We start from the raw sequence: 19123 nt of genomic DNA, 5'->3' as shown, positions 1-19123 counted from the left end.
ACAGGTTAATCACACATAAAGTCCACAGATTGACTTAAAGCTTAAAGCTTTTTTGTTTTGCATGTATTTCGACTCTAATTGCTTTCCTCTGCGTCGCCCACCCTGCGTCCCTGACCCTGATGTATGGAAAGTCACATTTGATTCGCGCTGCATTTCAGATAACAATTAGTCTTCACTTTCCATGACTCGTGTGAGAAAGTGGCCTTTGTTTCTCAGAAACTCAAAGTGTGAGGCAAACAAACCCATTTGACGAACTTAATTATACATCACACACTTCCTCGAGGCAGCCCGCGAGCTTGTAATTGTTGAGTCTGCCTTTACCCCCCAGACAGATGTGCACTGCGGTAGATATAAAAATTGTATGTCTCCAAGAATGGCCACAAGCCATACAATAGTTGTTAGAAGACTTCTGAAGATGTCTTCCTGTGACCCATCTTTGAAGCTTATGAAAAATATAAAGTCCCTTTCCTTTCTAGTTGTCTCTTATCGTTCCATACGTCCCGGGACTTTATCTCAGTACCTTCTCAGGCAATAATTCCTTCATGAAACATTCATCAGGCTTCCGCAGAGCCTCTGTTTTAGTTTATTCTTTTATTCTTTTGGGTGCTGCCACGCTGCTGCTGCTGAAGGACGGCGTTAAAGGTGTTTTGACAGTCGCCCCGGGAGGAGACCGCTCGCCATGCCACCGCCACCTCAGTAACACCTGCAGAAGCAATAACCCTCCTGCCTCAGTGGGAGAGACGATTATCATCACTCAGTCCTTTAAGCTGAAGTTTATTCCCTCTCCTTTATGTCTCGCGCTGGGTTAGAAGGACTGGGTGGTTTCAGGGCCTGGCAGTTGGTGACGACGTCTGTGGAGATCAAAGCTGCTGAACAACGTGCTCAGGTTCGGGATGGGAGCTCACCTGAGAAGTGCAGGTAAAAAGCAGGTCTGTACATACAGCCACAAAGATGCAATCTGTTTGTTTGTGTCGGCAGATTCAACTCCAATTTTCTTTATCATTTTCAGCATGACTTTGAAAAGTGAGGTTCTAGAGAAGTGCGATTGAGTAGTTTGAATTGTCTAAACCAGGGGTGTCAAACATGAGGCTCCGGGCCCAGAAAGGGCCGGCAAAGACTGCAGTCAGTTTTGGAAAATGTTAAGGAAAGCATAAATGTTCAACTTTGCAGGACTGTGAGTAAATTACTGTAATTTAACTTGTTAAATCAACAGCTTTACTATTTTTTCAGCTTTTTTGGTGAATTTTTACATTTGAAAATTAATGAATAACATGTAGATTTTAGCTTTAAAACGATTTCAGCTGAGAGGGTCGTGCATACTGAAGCATTACATCAATGCAAAAAATGTAATTTCATGTTTTATTTTATTTTTCATGTTTTATTTTCTTGTTGTGACAGATTCCCTCTTTATTCAACCGTCTCTTCTTCGTTTCCCAGTGTTGACGTCCTTCTCAAATCCTCGTTTCATAAGAAACTTTTCAAAACTTAAACTCTGTTCTTTACCTTCAAAGATAAAGTTTTACTTGTGTTTCTGGTTATATTTAAATTGCATGTATTTTGGCTACCACTGTGCATGACTGCAGTCTGTCTTTACAGAGCACGTGTCAGCTTGAGTCCATTCTGGCGAAGTTATCATCCCACTGGACCCGTGTCTGCGTTTGTCTCAGGAATGTAAGTCCAGTAATCTTTTAATCTTTTAACTCCAGTTTTGGTCTCCACCACCTCTTGAGGTATAAAAAAAACCCCACTTGTATTACGGCTCAGTAATTACATAGTAAGAGAAAATGAAAGGATTAATAAGTTATATATAGTAACCAAAGTATTACCCAAGTAAAAGCATAGTATTAACAATGAGTACATTTGGATTATGCGGTCCCCAACCGGGCCATGGACCAGTTTATGTCCAACAATATTTTCATGGACCGGCCTTTAAGGTGTCGTGGATGAATACAGCAAAATAAGACCAGCGCCAGTACCAAAAAAATAACATTTATTCATAACACATGGGAAAAGACCCAGGGAAACCAAGTTCACGATAAAATAAAAATAACGATAAAACCATACATTTCATACCCGAGCCTCAACTCTCGCGGCCTGGTACCAAACGACCCCCGGACTGGTACACGTTATTTTGTGATTTCTAGTCTTGGCCGGCTTCTTGAACCTTTGACCTGAGTTCATCCAAAGTTCAGCTCGTGATGCTTTAGCACCGTGTGGAAATGAAACTGCCTGCAGGGACTTCTGTTTTCTCTCATTGTCTCTTTCTTACAAGCCTGTTTGGACCGGGGCACGACGTCTTTGCCCCGATAAGTATTTTTACTTCACGTTTCCGTCTTATCGCGTTTATCAGCAGTTTAACCATGTGATCTGAGAGATGAACCAATAAGATATGCAAATTAGCCATATGCAAATTAGACACGATTTGCATAATACATTGCATGTTTATGAGGAGGAGGGAGAGGTGAGGGTTGGAAGGTTTTTTTGGATCGCACTGCCATACTTATTAATCTCTTGTGCTTCAGTGGCGCAGTGTGGCACCTCATCTTCACGCTGCCTGCTGTTTCCCCCGCCTTCCCGCAAAATTACAGTCTGTAATCTGTTTGGCACTCAGACGAGTCACAGAGGAGAGAGAGGGGGAGAAATAACAACAGGAAGCAGGTTTGAGGAGAAATAACAACATTTTAATTAGGTGTTTGGCACGGATATGTTTCACACACAAAGCCAGGAATTAAATAACATATCTGGATAGAACATTTGTATTCAGATGTACTTTAAAGTTAAATAATCTGATATAGAATTTAATGACTTTTTCATGCAGTATTCAGGTCAAGCAGGCTTTAAAAGCAACACTCGAAGATCTGTACAAGAATAAATACAAAGTTAAAAAAAAAATCCTGGAGTTCGGCCTCCGAGTTTTCACCACCGCGGCGTCGTCCCGTGTAGAGGTAGATATCGCTCGTCTGCGAACCGTCACAGGAGCGAATTCAGAAGTTCCGGTGATGGCAAAAAGTGTGTGTAGGCATTAGAAAGTCCCCTTTATTACAGGCATCACCGCCCTGCAGTCCCCGCCAAGCTCGAGAAAGACGATTTGCTCGTCTCTCCTCAGATTTTTCCCGATTGGTTTAGCCGGACCGTCTCTAGAACCGTCGAGCCGACTTCACAGCTTTCGATGTCCTTTTAAGGCGTTCAGGACGGCCGCACGTCGTTCCTTTTCTTTGTTCTCGGTCACAGGTTTGATACAGCAGCCGCTCTCTGGTGGCCGAAAGTCTGCTTCCTGATGTTTTCTGTCCTCGCTTCCTGACTTTGTCCCGGCAGCTTCCCCTGCCTCCTTCTCTTCCTGCCGGTGATGCCATTATTGCAGAAGTCACACTTGCTCCTTTTTTTCCTCAAAGTCAAACCAGCCTCAGCTTTTTCACCCTCCCATCAAAACGTCCTTTGTCAAAGCTCGCCACGCTTTGCATTTTTGTGTGTCTGTGTGTGAACTTGAGTGTGAAGCGTAACAGGCACAGCAGGGAGTGCAGAGGTGCTGCTGGCAATCCGCAAGGTCACCCACAGTAAAAAGCAAACATATAGAGAAAACTCCAACGGCAGAGTTTTCAAACTTCCAGAAAGACGCAGGACAGCGACGGTGCGGTCCGCCCCGTTTCGTCCTGCATTCTGCTCGGTTTGCAGTTCAGCCAGACGTGAAGAAGAGTAGGAGGAGGAGGACGAGCGCTCCAGATGAGCCTGACTTTCTCTGCATGGGCTCATATCTTTGTTTCTTTGTACTCTGCTCGGAAGGAGTCTTTGATGGCCAGCAGACCGGAGGCCAGGCGGAGTCCGCTCACCTTGCTGTGCCACTCCTGCGACCGACCCCTGGAAGATAAAACACAGAGGTGGTGTGTCAGCGGGAAAAAGGTGGGACAGGGGAACTATTACACCGTTACAGGCACACAAATGTCTCCGCACGACAACACAAGTGACATCATGTCTGCTGCTGTTCATTTTTGTAACCTCCTGCGTTTTGCCGCCACAGCAGGACCAAAAAGTTTACGATTGCGTCGGATTTCAGGGAGACGCAGCAGCAGTTTGAAAAGATGACACTCGAAAAACATGCTCCTAAATCAGCTCTGATGAGGTTTCGCCTGAGTGGCGACACCTGTCGTTCAGGACTTACACTGGCCTGCTGGTTCAATCCTCTGATTTTGAACTCAAGTCTCCATCAATGGCACACCTGCAGTACCTGCGTGGGCCACCAGGGGGCTGCAGTTTTAGCCAGAGCACAGAGGAAGTACTGCCCCCTTCTGTTTTTTAGACTGTTAACGGACGTATTTCATTGCTGGATTTGTTAAAGCTTGGACTCAAATGAGCACCAAGACTGTTTCGAATGTTGGTCAAATGTTTTATGGTCTTGGTTTGTTTTTTTAGTCAGGGGTCAGTGCAGGAAGCATGGCAGGCACATCAAAAACTCAAGTCTGTCCTTATGTCTGAGAGCTTTGGATGAGACGACAAAGAAGGTATTCAGAGATTTTGACTGAGGTATGAAGTCCCTTAAATACATTTCTGCAGTTCTTGTTTATAAGTTCTTCTATGCAGGCTAAGAACAGGTAACAGAGCATCTGAGCTTCAGCCTGAAAATCCACGTTGCTTTCCCCGCTCCCTCCCTCCTCGTTGAGGCTGTAACGTGTTTAATTTCCTCTGGAGGCGATAGGATCTCCTTCACAGCCCTGTACTGTAAAAAGCCCTGCTGACCTTGATGCAGTGGATCTATTGTCTTGCCTTCAAAGCTAACAAGCACTTAAAATTAATGCCACAGCAAATAAGCCCGAGACAGGCTGGCGCATCACAGATGTTTAGATGAGAGGAAATTAAAGGCGAGAGGAAGTTGGACAACGGGAAGAGTGAAGGCACTCATCCCTCTGGGCGTTTTCACTTCTTTCTTACGTGATCACTCTTGCGTAACAGGAGCGCGAGCGGGCCGATGTTTGCCTGGAAATGAAGCTGATTTCGCTTCTGTATGCGCTCTACGTCGCTCTGGATAACAGTTTCAGTTTCACAGGCGGCTCTTTATTCAGCACGTACTCATCAGAAGCAGACGCGAGTGTGTGATTGTGCGCTTCTTTTCACTTCAGTCGTAATGGGCCGACTGAAACGCCTGCTGAGATAATCACACAGTGAGAGATCAAACCCGTCTTTGCTGCTCTGCCCTCGTCTCATGTAGCAAATCACCATTTTCACTCTTTGACTGGAGTTCATTTTCTCACACGGCGACATTCAGGGAAAATTAGGAAATCAAAAGTGAAACGGTAGAAAATCCTGACAAATTGCATCTTTGAAATTTTATTTGTGATGCTTGTGTCTCTATGGACAGCATTGATTGGTCTGGTCTTCATCAAAAACTGGATGCAGTTCTATAGACATGTTTCTGGTTCCAGAGGATACATCCTGAGCTTTGTGCAGAAGCTTTGGTGTATAACGGTTTTCTGGGAGCAGTGGTGCAGGTTTTCCACCTGTAGGTTTGTGTTACTTATTTTGTAGAGCTGTTCATGGTTCCCAGGGGATGTACCCTATTCTCACTTATGGACTGCTATGAAACATGTGCAGAGATGTTTCCGAAAGAATGATCATAATCACGTTGGCATTATGGATTCTGCTCGACACTGCTGTCGTAGCTGCCGCGCCAATACTACATGCAGAAATGAGTCCATGACACCAACGTCAGTGTGGTCACTCCTCTGAGAACCAGGAACAAATCTACACGGCAGTCCGTCCTCAAGGATGGAGCAATATTCAAGGATACCTATTGTAAGCAGCTGAGACATCACTTCTGTCGTCACATTTAGGACACCGGAGCAAGTGGGTTGCGGCTGTTTAATGCAATAAAATAAAAACTATTGGTGTTTTTGTAGAGCTGGGCGATAGAACGATAACGATATGTATCGCGATATAACTTTTACTCGATAGAGAAATTAAGCTATCGCGATAGACCTCGCCGCTCTTGTCCTCTTAAAAAAAAAAAAAAAAAAGGTCAGCCAATCCAAATTCAGTAGCGCAGAGCCGAACCAATCACAGCCGCAGTGTCACGTCGCGTGACTTGTTACGTACAGCACAAGTGCCAAGCCGCACGTGTGTTTGTTTGGGAAGCAGCCAGCGCGTAATGGAGGAAATGAGTGTGCCGACTAGAAAAATCAACCGAGCGTGACCGAAGAGAAAACAGATGATGGTTCCAATGCCGGAGAGATTGTCGAACGGAAGAGCCAAAGAAGGTCCGTAGTGTGAAGGTATTTCGACTATTTCAAGTCTGACAAAAAACAGAGTAACGTGCACTGTAAATTGTGCCGAAAGCAAGTCTGGAAATACAATAAACTGGTGCATGCGTCACACTGTGCGCCACGTTATTGTTTCGGTGAAATGAATTTCTACAATACTGTTAATTCTACTCTCTGCAGTGTTTAAATGCTTACATATACACACAGTTACTGTCCCTCCACACTTACGACTCTGTTCTGCTTCTATGCCCCAGCTTTGTTTACTTTTTCCCACCGAGGCTTCTAGACTTCTGATTGGCCAACATTTCTGCACGGTTAGGAATCTAGCGCCACCTGCTGCTTTGGCATGTTCATAGCAGCGTTTTCCTTCATTTCTGCCTTTATGTGTGGACGGGATTATTTTTTAAAACGAAAACGGAAAATCTCCGTTTTCAAAAATACCCGTGTACGTGTGGACGTAGCCTCAGTCTCTGACTGGAAGCGCTAATTCGTCATTCGGCTTTTGTCAGACTAAAGTAACTGTTAAAACTGTTTGAAAAGCTAAGCTATACAACAAGGAGAGATTGAGAATTTCCTTTTAGTTCTCAGTTTATTTGATATTGACAAAAGTTAGTCAGTTTTGTCTGTTCTTCTGTAAAACAAACTAAGATTTATTTTTAGAATTAATATTTTGTTTCTAAGTGGAATTGACAATTTAGTCTGTTTCGTTTGTTCTATTTTGAAACTTAAACGCTTTAGCGGCTGCCTTTTGTGTAGTTTGTAATATTTGCCTTTATTTATCTGAAAAAGTCTCATGTTCCTTAAGTACATCTACCCTGTTGAACTTATTATGGGAAATAAATATTTAAATAAAAACAAGCTGCTGATTATTTCACATTTTACTTGTGAGCAACGGCACATTTAAATCTTACAAATATAGTTATTTGGCTTATATCGTGATAGATATCGTTATCGCCTGAAATGAAAAAAACATATCGTGATATGAAAACATCTCATATCGCCCAGCTCTATGTTTTTGTAATTTTTGAATCCACTGCAGGAGGAAGGATGAGTCACCATTACATTTTTGAGATGTTCATGGTTCCCAGGGGAGTTATTGTACCTAATTTTGTGTCTTATTTTATTCCCAGAGCAGTGCCACAGTAGTTATCGAGACTTTATATGGACAAAAGAACTGTACCACGTGCACATTACGCCCATGGAAGCCCACGCAACGAAGCTCCTGGTGCAGTTTCTGTGATGATGTTAATGCCAGATGAGATTTTGAGCCCTTAAAACATCCAAATTCAAAGATTAAAAGGTGTGGCCCAGTTCTTTTTTTCCATCTATGGAATCTTGTGGAGCTGTTCGTGGTTCCCTGAGGATTTATTATAGTAATTACAATCATTTATAATGTCTCGTCAGGTACAGGATAGATCACCATTGGTTCGTTTGTGAAGGATCAATAAAAGAAATATGAACTAGCTCGACCAGATCAAACCTGAGAGCTTACATTTTGGCAGAAATGTGCCTCCCACACACTGAATCAGTGTCGCTGCCTACAGCGCCTTCCCGTGTAGTTCAATGTCAGGGATACGAGAGCGCCACCGCCACCTGCTTTCTGTGGCACGGAGGGTTAGTTTCATTTAATCAGCATAGACAAATGGAGCTGCAGGGCTCCGCCGAGAGTCAGCCTGATCACGTAAGCAGCAGAAAATCTGCAGCAACTTAGTTTCAAAGGGCATGAATCATGAGGAGGAGACCTGCTCCTCCTCCTCCTTTTTCTCATCTGCTCACCTACAGGGAGGAGCTGCAGATGGGTGCTGGCAGAGGTCAAAAACACAGAACGGGCTCAATTAAGAGAGATAACATGGACTAAGCGCGCTCTCTAGATATTTCTTTTAATAGGCTTCTCACGGCCTTAAACCCTCTCGGCCTCTGTGTAGTTGCTGCACAATTCACCTTTCAGCCTTTAAACTTAAAGGACCGTTTGGCCACTTTACTGTAAACAAATTTAAATGCTTTCTACTTGCGGCTCAGATCAGTTTAAAACGTCTCCTCACCTTGTATCTGTGCGACAGAGGTGTGTCAGTCGGGTCTTCCTGATTCCTGTGGGCTCCAGCAGGTAGAGGCAAATGTGGGTGTGGACCCTGATCCCCTCCGCCAGCACCTCGGGGAGTTCGGTAGACACAGAGGAGAGGTACGTCAGGCCGGAGGACGGGTCTGCCTGCCAGATCCTGAGGAGGGAGCGATTCATGTTACAAAGTTCTGCTCCCACAACATTATTTTTACTGTGTGGGATAATCTGCCGCTGTCTGAGTGATGCTTGTCTTGCCGTTGACATCTAAACTAAGCAGCCTCTAAAGCAAAAGGACTCAGTCAGACAAATCCTGCAACCAAACTACAATCACCCTTCTTTGTGCTAAATATCATTTTTATTTCATTTCTGTTGAATATGTGTTGAAAGTCCTGTAAATAAATGCAAATGTGCTTCAGTGTAAGCCATCAGCTGGGGAACTTATTAAGCGTTACACCAAAGGTGGTTCAAATAGACCCCGACCAGCTGCTTTCAGTGTTTTTCCTCCTCCAAACAAATGAAACTATTTATTTTTTAAAGATTGACGTTTTCATTCGAAGCCCACGGGTCCTCACGACCACACTAATGTTCTGGTTGGGTGTCCGTGAGGGATTTGGTGAAAGTAAAAGACCTCGTTTGGATGCATTATGCAGAAGTGGTGATTTTTAGTTCTTAGTCAGGGTAACTCTGAGTTCATGCTCACAGCGCTCACAGCGGCAGGCGAGTCTGAAGGTGCACCAGCGACGCGGGCCAACTGTAAACACAGATACTGTCACGTCTCATCTGACTTCAGGCTCGGATTAAAATTTCATCAACCCCCCCATTCAAACCTCACGCACACAAAAGGCATGCTTTGTTTCAGTGTAACTCAAAGTGACACTTTGAGGGTACTTTCAGCTTCAACTCCCCCGTCCTCCCCGCTCCGTACAGCTCAGCAGGTCGAGGCGAGCGCTCGCGGGCTCGCTGTGGCTCATTACCTGATTAGCAGGTGCTCCTGTAGGGGCTGCGAGCCCAGGCCGTGGCCTTGGCCCTGAAGGAGGTAGCGGTAGACGTCTGCGTCCTTGGACAAGGTCTGGATGACGGCGGCCTGATGAAGGCCTTCCTCCCACAGCTGCTGCTCCCTCAGCAGCCGGTGGAGCAGCTCCCCCTGTGCGGCGTCCACCTCCACAGAGCCTCGCCACATCCACAGCGGGCAGCCATCGTCCATCTGAAGATGAGCAGAGATGATAAATTAGAGGCAGGCCTTAAGGTTAATTTCGAGCCTTCATAGTGCGACACAGAAACCGCGTGGTGATGTCACTTCCTCCTCCCCCGCCCCCCCCACATTCACCTTCTTGTAGGCCAGCTCCACGTGATCTGGAGCCGGGTGGCTCTCCCAGCCTCGGCTCTTCTCCCTGGCCTCCTTCAGGAGTTGCTGGGTGCTCAGCTGCAGTTTGCGCCTTCTCTCCTCCAAGTCCTCCTCACCGCCGCTTTGACTCGAGGTAACCAGGCCTCCTCTGGACTCCTCAGTGAAGACGTCATCACTGGCGGTTAGACTCTGGCCGGGCCAAAACTCTGGAAGCTGCAGAAAGATGATTTAGATCTTTTAATCTCTCAAAAATGTATTTTCATGCTTAGAAACGTCCTTTGCATCGGGTTGGTGGTACCTGGAACAGTCTCTGGACCTCGGTGATCATGTTAGCCAGGCCCTGGGTGGCGGCCAGGTTCTCGCTCAGGTCTCGCTGATCCGGGCGACCGAGGCTGTACTTCCTGTGACCGGACCTACAGCAACGACACCACAGGAGCAAGTTCAACATCCTGTTATCATCTCCTATTAGAGGAGTACTTTAAGTACTCGGGGTTGGTCACCGAGAACAAAGTTGGTTTTCCTTCCCAACTGTTTTTTCAGCGGGAATAATCCTTCCATAATGGTTCCCTCACTCTGATCCTCCACCCAGCATCATGCCGTCAAAGCTTCTTGTTTTAAACTTCATGCCTCTGTCAGATTACAGTCATCAGGTTTAAAAACAGTTTTATTCATTTGGGTTTCTTTTATGTAGGAATATGGTCAAACATGCAGGAAGATTTGTAGATTTCAGTCAAGTAAGTTTTTGTTTGGGGGCAAAAACATTATGAATGTTATTATCAAATTTTTGTAAGAAGCCACAGGAACCCTGCAGCTCTATGCTTTTTGTTTTGGGGACATGTCAGTGTCACAGCGCTTCAGGCTTTGTGCATATATCAGGAATTACCACCTTCAGAAGGTCATGTTTTCTGGAAAACCCTTGCACTGAACCGACTGAGGCTGACTGGATGTATTCACAGAAAGTTCAAGTTGTTTTAGTTTGTGGCGGATGAGAGATGAGCTTCTTTTTTTCTTTTTAACTGAGAAATTACACGGTACTTCCAGCAAGCCCAGCTGGTCAGATGCATTAAAGAGAGTATAACTCTGTGGGAGTGGTGAGTTCTGTCAGAGCAGAAACACCAGATGAGATTTCATAGATCTGTGGGAGCGGCAGTCTCCCCCCACCCCGAGTTATTGTTCCCAGCACAAAGTGTGACACGATTTCTGACGGGCCGGGACTTTAGCTCGAGGGAGAACGGGAGGCACAAAGTGCTGATTGTGTCACTTCCATCATCCGTCCCGTCAGCCTGAAGGGAGGAAAAGAGGCAAAGTGGAAAGAGGAAGAGGTGGAGATGAAAAGGAAAGGCAGGGAGGGAGGGAGGAAGAAGGCAGAGAGAGGAAAAGCTGAAAGAAGGGTGATTACACGAATGAGAGACGAAAGAGGAGGCAGAGGAGGAGATATATGAGGAGAGAATGAGCGGAGCGAGGGTGGAGAGAGAAAGGAAGGCTGACAGACAAAAAACAAAGGACGCTTATTTGTGTAGCGCCTTTCAACAAGACGGCAATTCAAAGTGGCTTATGTAAAAAAGGCTGAGAGAAAGTTAGAAAAGAAAAGAGAGATACAACTTACACAGCAAGACAGGACTGACAGTTGTTGTAGGTGTCAGCTGTTCCCAGAGTTTCCTCCATTTTTATGGAAGAAACCGTGAACATGCAAATGTTTCCGTCATGTTTGCATCAGTATTGCCTCTCAGTTTATTAAAAAACACAACAACAAAGAAACAGCCTTTTTTAGTCTCAGCGTGAGGCTCGTCTCATGTTTCATCACCGACGCCGGTCAAAGATGCAACATGCAGCTTCACTGTTTGACTTCCTGAAGGTACAAACCAACAGCTCGTCCAGCCTAATCCTGGTTTAACAAAACTAACAGGAGCTAACGTGGTTCAAAAGAGAGGCTTGATCAGGATGCAGTGTTGCCAACTTAGTGACTTGTTTTCCTAAAAAGCGACTTTCCGAGCCTTAACTACAGCCAACAAATCACTGCTGAACGTTTGCATAAAAAAATGACAGAAATACATTTTCTCTCTAATATCGAACACGAGAATTCAAAAGCGGCACAAGCCAAGTCACGAGCCTTCCATACAATTACATTGGATCTTTCCTTAAAAAATGAACTCTAATACTGTTGAATATCATCTAGTTTTCCTGTTTTCTAAACCACATTCTCAATATGAAACAGATGAGCGGCAGAAAATCTACTTATTCATCTGACTGCGTGAAGCTGAGGTCAGATGGAAATCTGTGGAGCTTATGTAATAAGTGTACACTCTGCCGACGGGTTCTCGCTAACAGAGAAGAGACATATGAAAAAGATGGATCAGATCCAGAAGTCATGAGATCTGTGAGAGCAGAGCGCTTCGGAAAAATGAGGAAGAAAAAGCGCCTCAATGAGCAACCTGCCCACTGTCAGATAAACAGGCACACATAAAGTTAACTGTTGGTTATTAGGGGTTAAAATGGTACCTACAGAGACTGCAAAGCTACCAAAACGATTCAATCATTTAAAAAACTGTAAGATTTCGAGGCTACTTTAGTTTTATCTAATTTGACCACAACAGCATTGACGTCGTCACCTCACGGACTTCTGAGCAGGAGGAAACGACGCTCGGTTTTATGTTTAAGGACACACAGGATGAGACGTGTCAGAAAATCTACTCCAGGCAAGATATCAAATAAACGATTTGCAGTAAATGGGCTAAAAGCTGCAAAACAAGCTGCTTAGCAGAGGAACAGCTCTCAGAGAAATCTCCCAGCTCTTCTGATCTTCATCTGCTTTCATTTTAGGCCAAAACCAAAGCAACACACACACACAGATACAGGCAGAGTGGACTCCACACCTCCAGCTCTTTATGTAACTGCTGTTAAAACTTACATAACTCTGACAATGTGGGTCAGACGCCTCACGCCCTCCGTCTCTTTCCATATTGAGATTGTGTGACTCCTCACAGTTAGAGAAACGTCTGATGTCAATTTTTAAAAGACGCTTAGAAGACGCGATGAGGTAACCGATGCCTGCTGATGCCCCAGAAACACATTTTAAGACCGTTTTCTTGGCCTCGGCTCACCTAGCTGCATTAGCGTCCCTCTTCAGGGTGTTGAGGTGGAACAGAGACGGCGCCAGGCAGACGGCGAGGTTTGTGGGAGTCATCTGGTTCTCATCCACGCAAGCCACAACATCACTGAGGAAGTAGAGCAGCGTCCGCAACGCTTCCCTGTTCTCATCCGGAAGCAGCAAAATGGCCGCCTGAGCCGCGACCAGCTGCTGATCCTTTGGAAAATCTGCATGAAGAAGGGGACGAGATGCTTTTATGGCAAGATTAAAGTCCTTAAACTGTCTCTTATTAAAGATGCATGTTAGGAAAGCAAACCATTGATCCCTCATGACAATCAATCAGAACTGAGTGTTATCTGCTCACATTGGTAAATGTGGAGGAAGGACTCGCAGAGTTTGCTGGTGAAAATTGGCTCGGGCAGGTCTCTGAAGAACTGCTTCAGCATGTCGGCCACGTCGAAGGCGGACTGGCCCTCGAATGAAACTCCGTCTGGGTCAGACTCCACCAGCTCACGGAGGTACTGGATGCGAGACTTCAACCCCGACTTCCGGAAGAGGCCCACCTGAGGGGAAGTAAAAGACATTAAACGTTCTTATTGTCATATTTTACACTATTGTGCATGATTGCAGCAGACGCTTTTTCTTAACGCTTTCAATTCCTCTTAACTTTCAAGAAATATTCAACTGGGGTTAAAAGTAGTAAACAACAAACAGTTAAAGTACTAAAAACTTTTATTTCATCAAACTAAATTTGATGAAATTGAATCAAATCACGATGCTTTGTGATTCTTAACGTTTATTTTATGGAACTAGTCAGCCTTCATCACAGTCTACACCCAGTTCCATTACAAGGCCACTTTAAGGGTTATATTTTGATTTTTAAAAGCCAGTTTCACTAAAACTGTTTCCCAGTATCACCAAAAGCACATGTGGCCGTGAAACTTAATAAAAATATTGTCTCTTCAACTTCAATAAAACACAAATGGCCACTGAATAACACGGCACTCTGCATTTTTGACACAGCTTGTTAAACACAGCTTCTTCAATCCCTGCAGGTTTTTGTTGGTTTACCTGGTCCAAACAATTGGTCCTCAGGTAGACCAGAGCTCGGAGGATGCAGGGGGGGATGGGTTCTCCTGTCTGCTGGGCACTGAGGAGTAAAGGAACCCCAAACACTCGTCGGCCTTTCACCTCCATCGGCCTGGTCTTCCTCGGGGGTTTGGGAACAGTCCTGCAGGTGAGAGAGAGGCCGCTGTTAGACCGTGAAATATATAATATATAAAAATCGCAGACAAGTTATGGAAATGAATGTATACTCTGAAATCATTTTGCAGGCATTTCAAGAATGTGTAATCTCAACCAGTCGAGTGTTTGGGGGGAAAAAAGGCAGTTTGGAAGTGTTTCCTTTTGAAGGGAGAGCCAAATAAACAGTTTTTGATTGCATAAGTCTCTGGTGGTTGCTAAAATGTGTGTGCCATTCAAAGCAGCGCTGCAGGAAAAACATTCAGAAACCGTGGACGTTGATCAAAGAGATCTGAACTTTTGAAAGGACTGTTAAAGTTTCCCTGTGTTTCTGAACTGGTACCAGCATCCTTGTAATGACTGAATGATTGCCTTTTAGCTGGGAATTGTAGTGCTGAGTGCACTCAGAATAAAACTGCAGTCTTTTAATATAAATTAAACCTCTTCTCTTTTACTTGGCTCATTATCTCTAAAAGTTATAAAACAGTGTCTCGTCTCTGAAGCTTCCTCTAAAAGGACAAATGTCTTAGAGTTTTTCCACTCCCTTTCCCGTTCCTTCATTTTTCCTTGCAGCTTCTCTCGGAAACAAACCGGCTATTTTGAGCAAAGTGCCTCCGAGTATCAGGCGCCCCAATCAGCAGTTAATTGCCGTATTTTTAATCATCAAGAGCTCGCTTTGGCATCAGTGATTAAATCAATGAAATGAGGAGACTTGATCAAACTGTTGAAGCCTGGAGGTGTTTTTCTTCTATTGCTGGAGCATTTCTCCCAACTGTGCTGAAGTGACGGAGCACACAGAGCTACACTTATTAACTCTTTGTTATTAAGGCTGAAGGTAAGACTGACACCTCTTTCATATGTGTTCATACGAGCGCCCATCTCCTTGTAGCCGGCTCCAAAAGTGGGTAAATCCCCAAAGAGTCCCGTATTTAAATATCCAAACTTACAGCAGAAACAGACCTGTTTACAGCCTGCTACCAAAACCTGTTTGGGTCTTTATGGATGGGGTGAAACATATCCCAACGCAGTCCCAACAACAGCATCGTCTTTATTTGGTTCGGCTAAAAGAGGAACATTATTTTCACACAATGTGAGTGAGAATAAGTCATTTAGACTTCAGAATTTGCTTCACAAATGTTAACTTAATGTTTTCTTCTGTAATGTCGTAGAGGTCGTCTGTGCAATGCTTTCCTCCTTCCCTTCCATGCCGTTTATTAGACTTTTAACCCAGCGGAGCAGTTTGAAATGCCAAATTGGAGCGTAGGAAGCTTTCTTCCCCAACCTGCTTCCACAAAGGAATTTTTCCCTGTTATTCCCTTCAAACACACGTCTGATCCTGAAAATTAAAGAGGAATATCTACCAGGAGTAATTTCAGGAGGGTTTTCTATTCCCACATCCAGCCTTATCTCATTGAGCATAACAGCCACGACCAAAAACAAATTGGTTTTCTACCAAAGCGTAAAACAAGCAGGTCACATGCTCACAGAGAGCACATAATAACAACAACAACAACAACAACAACAACAACAACAACAACAATAATAATAATATTAATAATAATGAAAACCTAAGTGCTCAGCAACGTAAACAAGCAGAATGTTTGAATGTTTTATTCAAATGAAAAATTAATTAGTCTCAGTTCTGAACGTGGGTTCACTCCAAAAACAGTGTAGGAGGCGAAACGCTGATCTCATTACAGCCATGTGTGTCAGTAATAAGTGAAGCCCTACATTTAAAGCATAAGTAAAGCTTGACTTTAACACTCCTAATAAACAGACAGGTATCCGTTTGTGTTTACCCTGTCCTCAGAACTTGCATGTTAAGCTCCGATAGCAACATTGAAAACACGACATACACTCCTACCACCTCAGGAAGATTCAAACTGATTACACAAAAAAACTGAGCTAAGTTCTTCTACAATAAAATGACTAGTTTGATATACTTGGATGAACTTTATTCACTTTCTACTGAAAACTGAAATAAGATCAATACCACATTTAGGGCTTTCTGATAAATATGTAGCTGCAACCTGGGCCCAAATTCTGCTGCAGGTCCCGAAGTCATACGATCACTGAGAGTTAAAAACGGTCTAAATCCTTTCATCTTTAATAAAATGATCAGCGTTGTTGCTTTACCAGGTGTAACAATTAAGTTCAACAGCCAGGCATCCATGAAAGCCGAATTTATGAAATTTAATAGAGTTAAAAGTTAGCAGGAAGTTAGCTCACTAGTTTTCATCTGAATATAATATAGCATGTTCTGACGGAGAGATTTCCGAAACGAATTAAGACGTACAGCTCTGCTATCACTTCCAACATAAATGAAGACAGAAAACTAAACAGCAGTGACGTTTGTAGGGTTACTGAAGTTGGGCTAGCTGGTATATAATGATGTGCTACGTGACCGCTAGCGACACAGCTATGTTAGCATAATATAAACACAGTGAAGCTGGAGATTGAACGCTAACTTTTTTTCCACCTGATAAAAGTTAGCGTGAGGGTTCCCAAAGGTTAGGGACAAATGCAATCGCATGGCAGGATGCTGTAAACGCACCAAACTTTAGTCGGGAGAGCAACTGACATAATCCATCCACAATACGAGGTTAGTCATTCATATACTGCTGTTGGGCTGTAGTTACATCGTAAGGTTTTAAAAACTGAGCTTTAAAATTATTAACGGTAATAAAACCGAGAGAGGCCGACAGTGATCACTGACTGTTTTTAGGTGCTTGTTAGGATTAAACAGAACAAGCTACAAAGCATTAAAACATGTTAAAAACACAACAGCCTTAATAAACAAAGAGTAGAGTGAGCCCCGAAGCAGGATTCATCACGCCATCACTTAAAGACCAGATAGGTAGCTCAGCTTAGCATTAACACTGAAAACAGTTCCTGTAGTCGCCACTTGAGGTTACCTCCAAAAGCGAGTCAATCCCCTGTGACTTAACAACTTCACAATAAAAGCAAATACGTTAGCACTAAATAGCAGGTGTTTCACGTGTACGGTACATAAGCGCAACTTAGCCTCTTTTACCCAGAGGTGCATTATTACGTTCACTTCGTGGGTTTTTTAAAATAATGTTATGGCCAAAAAAAACCTCCCAATATATCAAATGTGATATAAAAACTATATAATAAATATCATTAAAATATATCATAAACAACATGATATAGGGTTATTACACATGCCAGTCCCCCCCAAAATCTGAATTTTCTGGCTATTTTTTGATGGGTTGGGTCTTACATGGTTAAAATGTTTGTATTTTATTTATCCATTTAGTTTTTATTGTTTTATTACTACAATTACATTTTGCTGTCTTACAAGCTATCAGTGGAGCACACAGAGCTACACGTACCTTCATGAAAGATGCTACACAAGTAAATTAAGACTGCTGATTTGTCTCATTTTAAACAGAATCTTTCTTAAACAGGGTCATATACCTACTGTTAAATTAACCCAATAAAATTCTAAGCTAAATGTTGAATTAGTAATTTAGCAATGTTGAATCTTTATCTGTACTCCTATTTGTAGTCATTTTCCAATTCATTTGGCGCAGCAGTATAAACAATGTAAATGTGTTGACCCTTTAAAAGGACACAATACAGCTCAAAATAAGCCACTGTGCATGAATGCCAACTAGAAACAACTACAGATCACACTTTCCTTTAATTTCACAGGAAAACAGACTCAAGGTGAGCCACTGGCAGTCCTCCCTGTGTTTTTTTTGGGGGGGGGGAGCTTATTCCTCTTGAAGTGTGTTGTTGTTCTGTTTTTGTTTTTTTCAGATGAGGCAAGGTTGCACCTGAGCAATGAATTATGAATGACTTTTCTAAATAGGCTGCCTGAAATATTTACCCTGCACCCGCCCACCTGTCCTCCTTCCCACAGTTGTTTCCTTGAAAAAGTTTCTCCTCACATCTGTGGACTTTTCTCACCTTCTCGACCTCCGCTGAACTTAACTTTTATTTTCATGCATGAAATCACCCACTAAGCTCCATCCTTTCACACTTCTTACCAGTTCCAGCCCTGCTTGCTGGACGGGGAGTACTTGTCCATCAGAGCGGTGAGTTTGAGAAGTGACAGCTTCTGGAGCAGGAGGAACTGGGAGGCGGACTGGTTCTCCACGCCTGGACTGGAGGGCAGGGAGGGCAGGCTCTGCTCGCTGGACCAGAGGAGCTGTTGGCTCACCCTGCTGGAGACACCGGAATAACCGTATCATGGCGTGAAGCAGCACAGTTGAAGGACCTCCTCAGAATCAGCTGCCTTTTTTCTGAATAACTTATGAATATTTGATGAAGCCATGAAGAAGCCCTCACAGTACATAGGGTGGTTGAAAAACACAAGCTCTGTTAGAAACTTCAGCCAAATCAGTTTTACGCCTAATCCAAGGGAAAACTAGACATATTTTCTTTGATGTAGACAAACCTAAACAAGCATAATACCCTGGATGTTTGCTCTGTTTTCTGATCATTCTCAGGAGAAAAATAAAAAAGAGCTTTCTGGGTAAACTTACAAGGGTCAGGCTCAAAACAGCTAGAACATAATAAAAGTCTTATTTTAACCTATATTTATATTACAGGCCCATCTTCTAGTTCTGATTCCTTCTGGGTCCAAACTATTTGCTACTACAGTCCTATTTACATTTTTTTCTTTTTAAAAAGCATCAGATTTGGGCCTTTAACTCTGGAAATATATAATACCAAGGCTTCATCAAAAATATTACAGCTATCAATACTCCAAGGGTCGGGTGGGAAGCACAGACCGATTTTCTAGATTATTATCTATGTATAGAAAACAAAACAGCCGCAAAATCATAATCAACTGCATATATGTCCAAAAATAAATGACTGGAGGTTAATTCTATAAATCACTTGAATAAATGCACTTGATTGTAAGGCAAAGTCACAATCAAAATGTACAGCACCGAACTCCTGAGTATGGCACTAAGTCAAAGGAGTGTATCCTCTAAGGAAGAAATCACGTGTTTGTGTTTTAGGTTTCCCGCCTCTCATTCAGAAATTTTGGTTTATTGACTTGAAACTTTCAGTTTGTTCTATGAAAGGTTTCACCTACTTTTAAGTAAGTGACACAAAATAACGCACAATCTTGAAATATCCCACAATTTTGAGATAACTCCAAA

At 43.4% G+C, this 19123-nt stretch overlaps 1 protein-coding gene and 1 long non-coding RNA gene across 4 annotated transcripts in view; one reads left to right on the top strand and one right to left on the bottom strand.

The window, feature by feature from the left end:
- Positions 1–608: 608 nt before the first annotated feature.
- Positions 609–13858, top strand: LOC113031087 (uncharacterized). Its single transcript, XR_003273682.1, has 3 exons — positions 609–918; positions 1597–1671; positions 13796–13858. It is a non-coding gene; the product is annotated as an uncharacterized LOC113031087 (long non-coding RNA).
- Positions 2660–19123, bottom strand: part of LOC113031085 (rho GTPase-activating protein 7) — a 106938-nt gene continuing 90474 nt past the window's right edge. For 2 of the 3 annotated variants that reach the window (XM_026182967.1, XM_026182969.1), the window contains exons 9-17: positions 17999–18175; positions 13812–13971; positions 13105–13303; positions 12754–12967; positions 9951–10065; positions 9635–9865; positions 9282–9511; positions 8291–8464; positions 2660–3855 (exon numbers count right to left, since the gene is read on the bottom strand). In XM_026182967.1, the coding sequence (XP_026038752.1) occupies positions 3747–3855; positions 8291–8464; positions 9282–9511; positions 9635–9865; positions 9951–10065; positions 12754–12967; positions 13105–13303; positions 13812–13971; positions 17999–18175 (1609 nt within the window). In that variant the 3' untranslated portion in view covers positions 2660–3746. The remainder of the gene's footprint in view (positions 3856–8290; positions 8465–9281; positions 9512–9634; positions 9866–9950; positions 10066–12753; positions 12968–13104; positions 13304–13811; positions 13972–17998; positions 18176–19123) is intronic. The other variant, XM_026182968.1, reaches the window with a different exon arrangement.

The sequence above is a fragment of the Astatotilapia calliptera genome, chromosome 10, assembly GCF_900246225.1.
Source record: "Astatotilapia calliptera chromosome 10, fAstCal1.2, whole genome shotgun sequence".
NCBI classification, from domain to species: domain Eukaryota; kingdom Metazoa; phylum Chordata; class Actinopteri; order Cichliformes; family Cichlidae; genus Astatotilapia; species Astatotilapia calliptera.
This window is presented reverse-complemented; position numbering and strand designations above follow the sequence as displayed.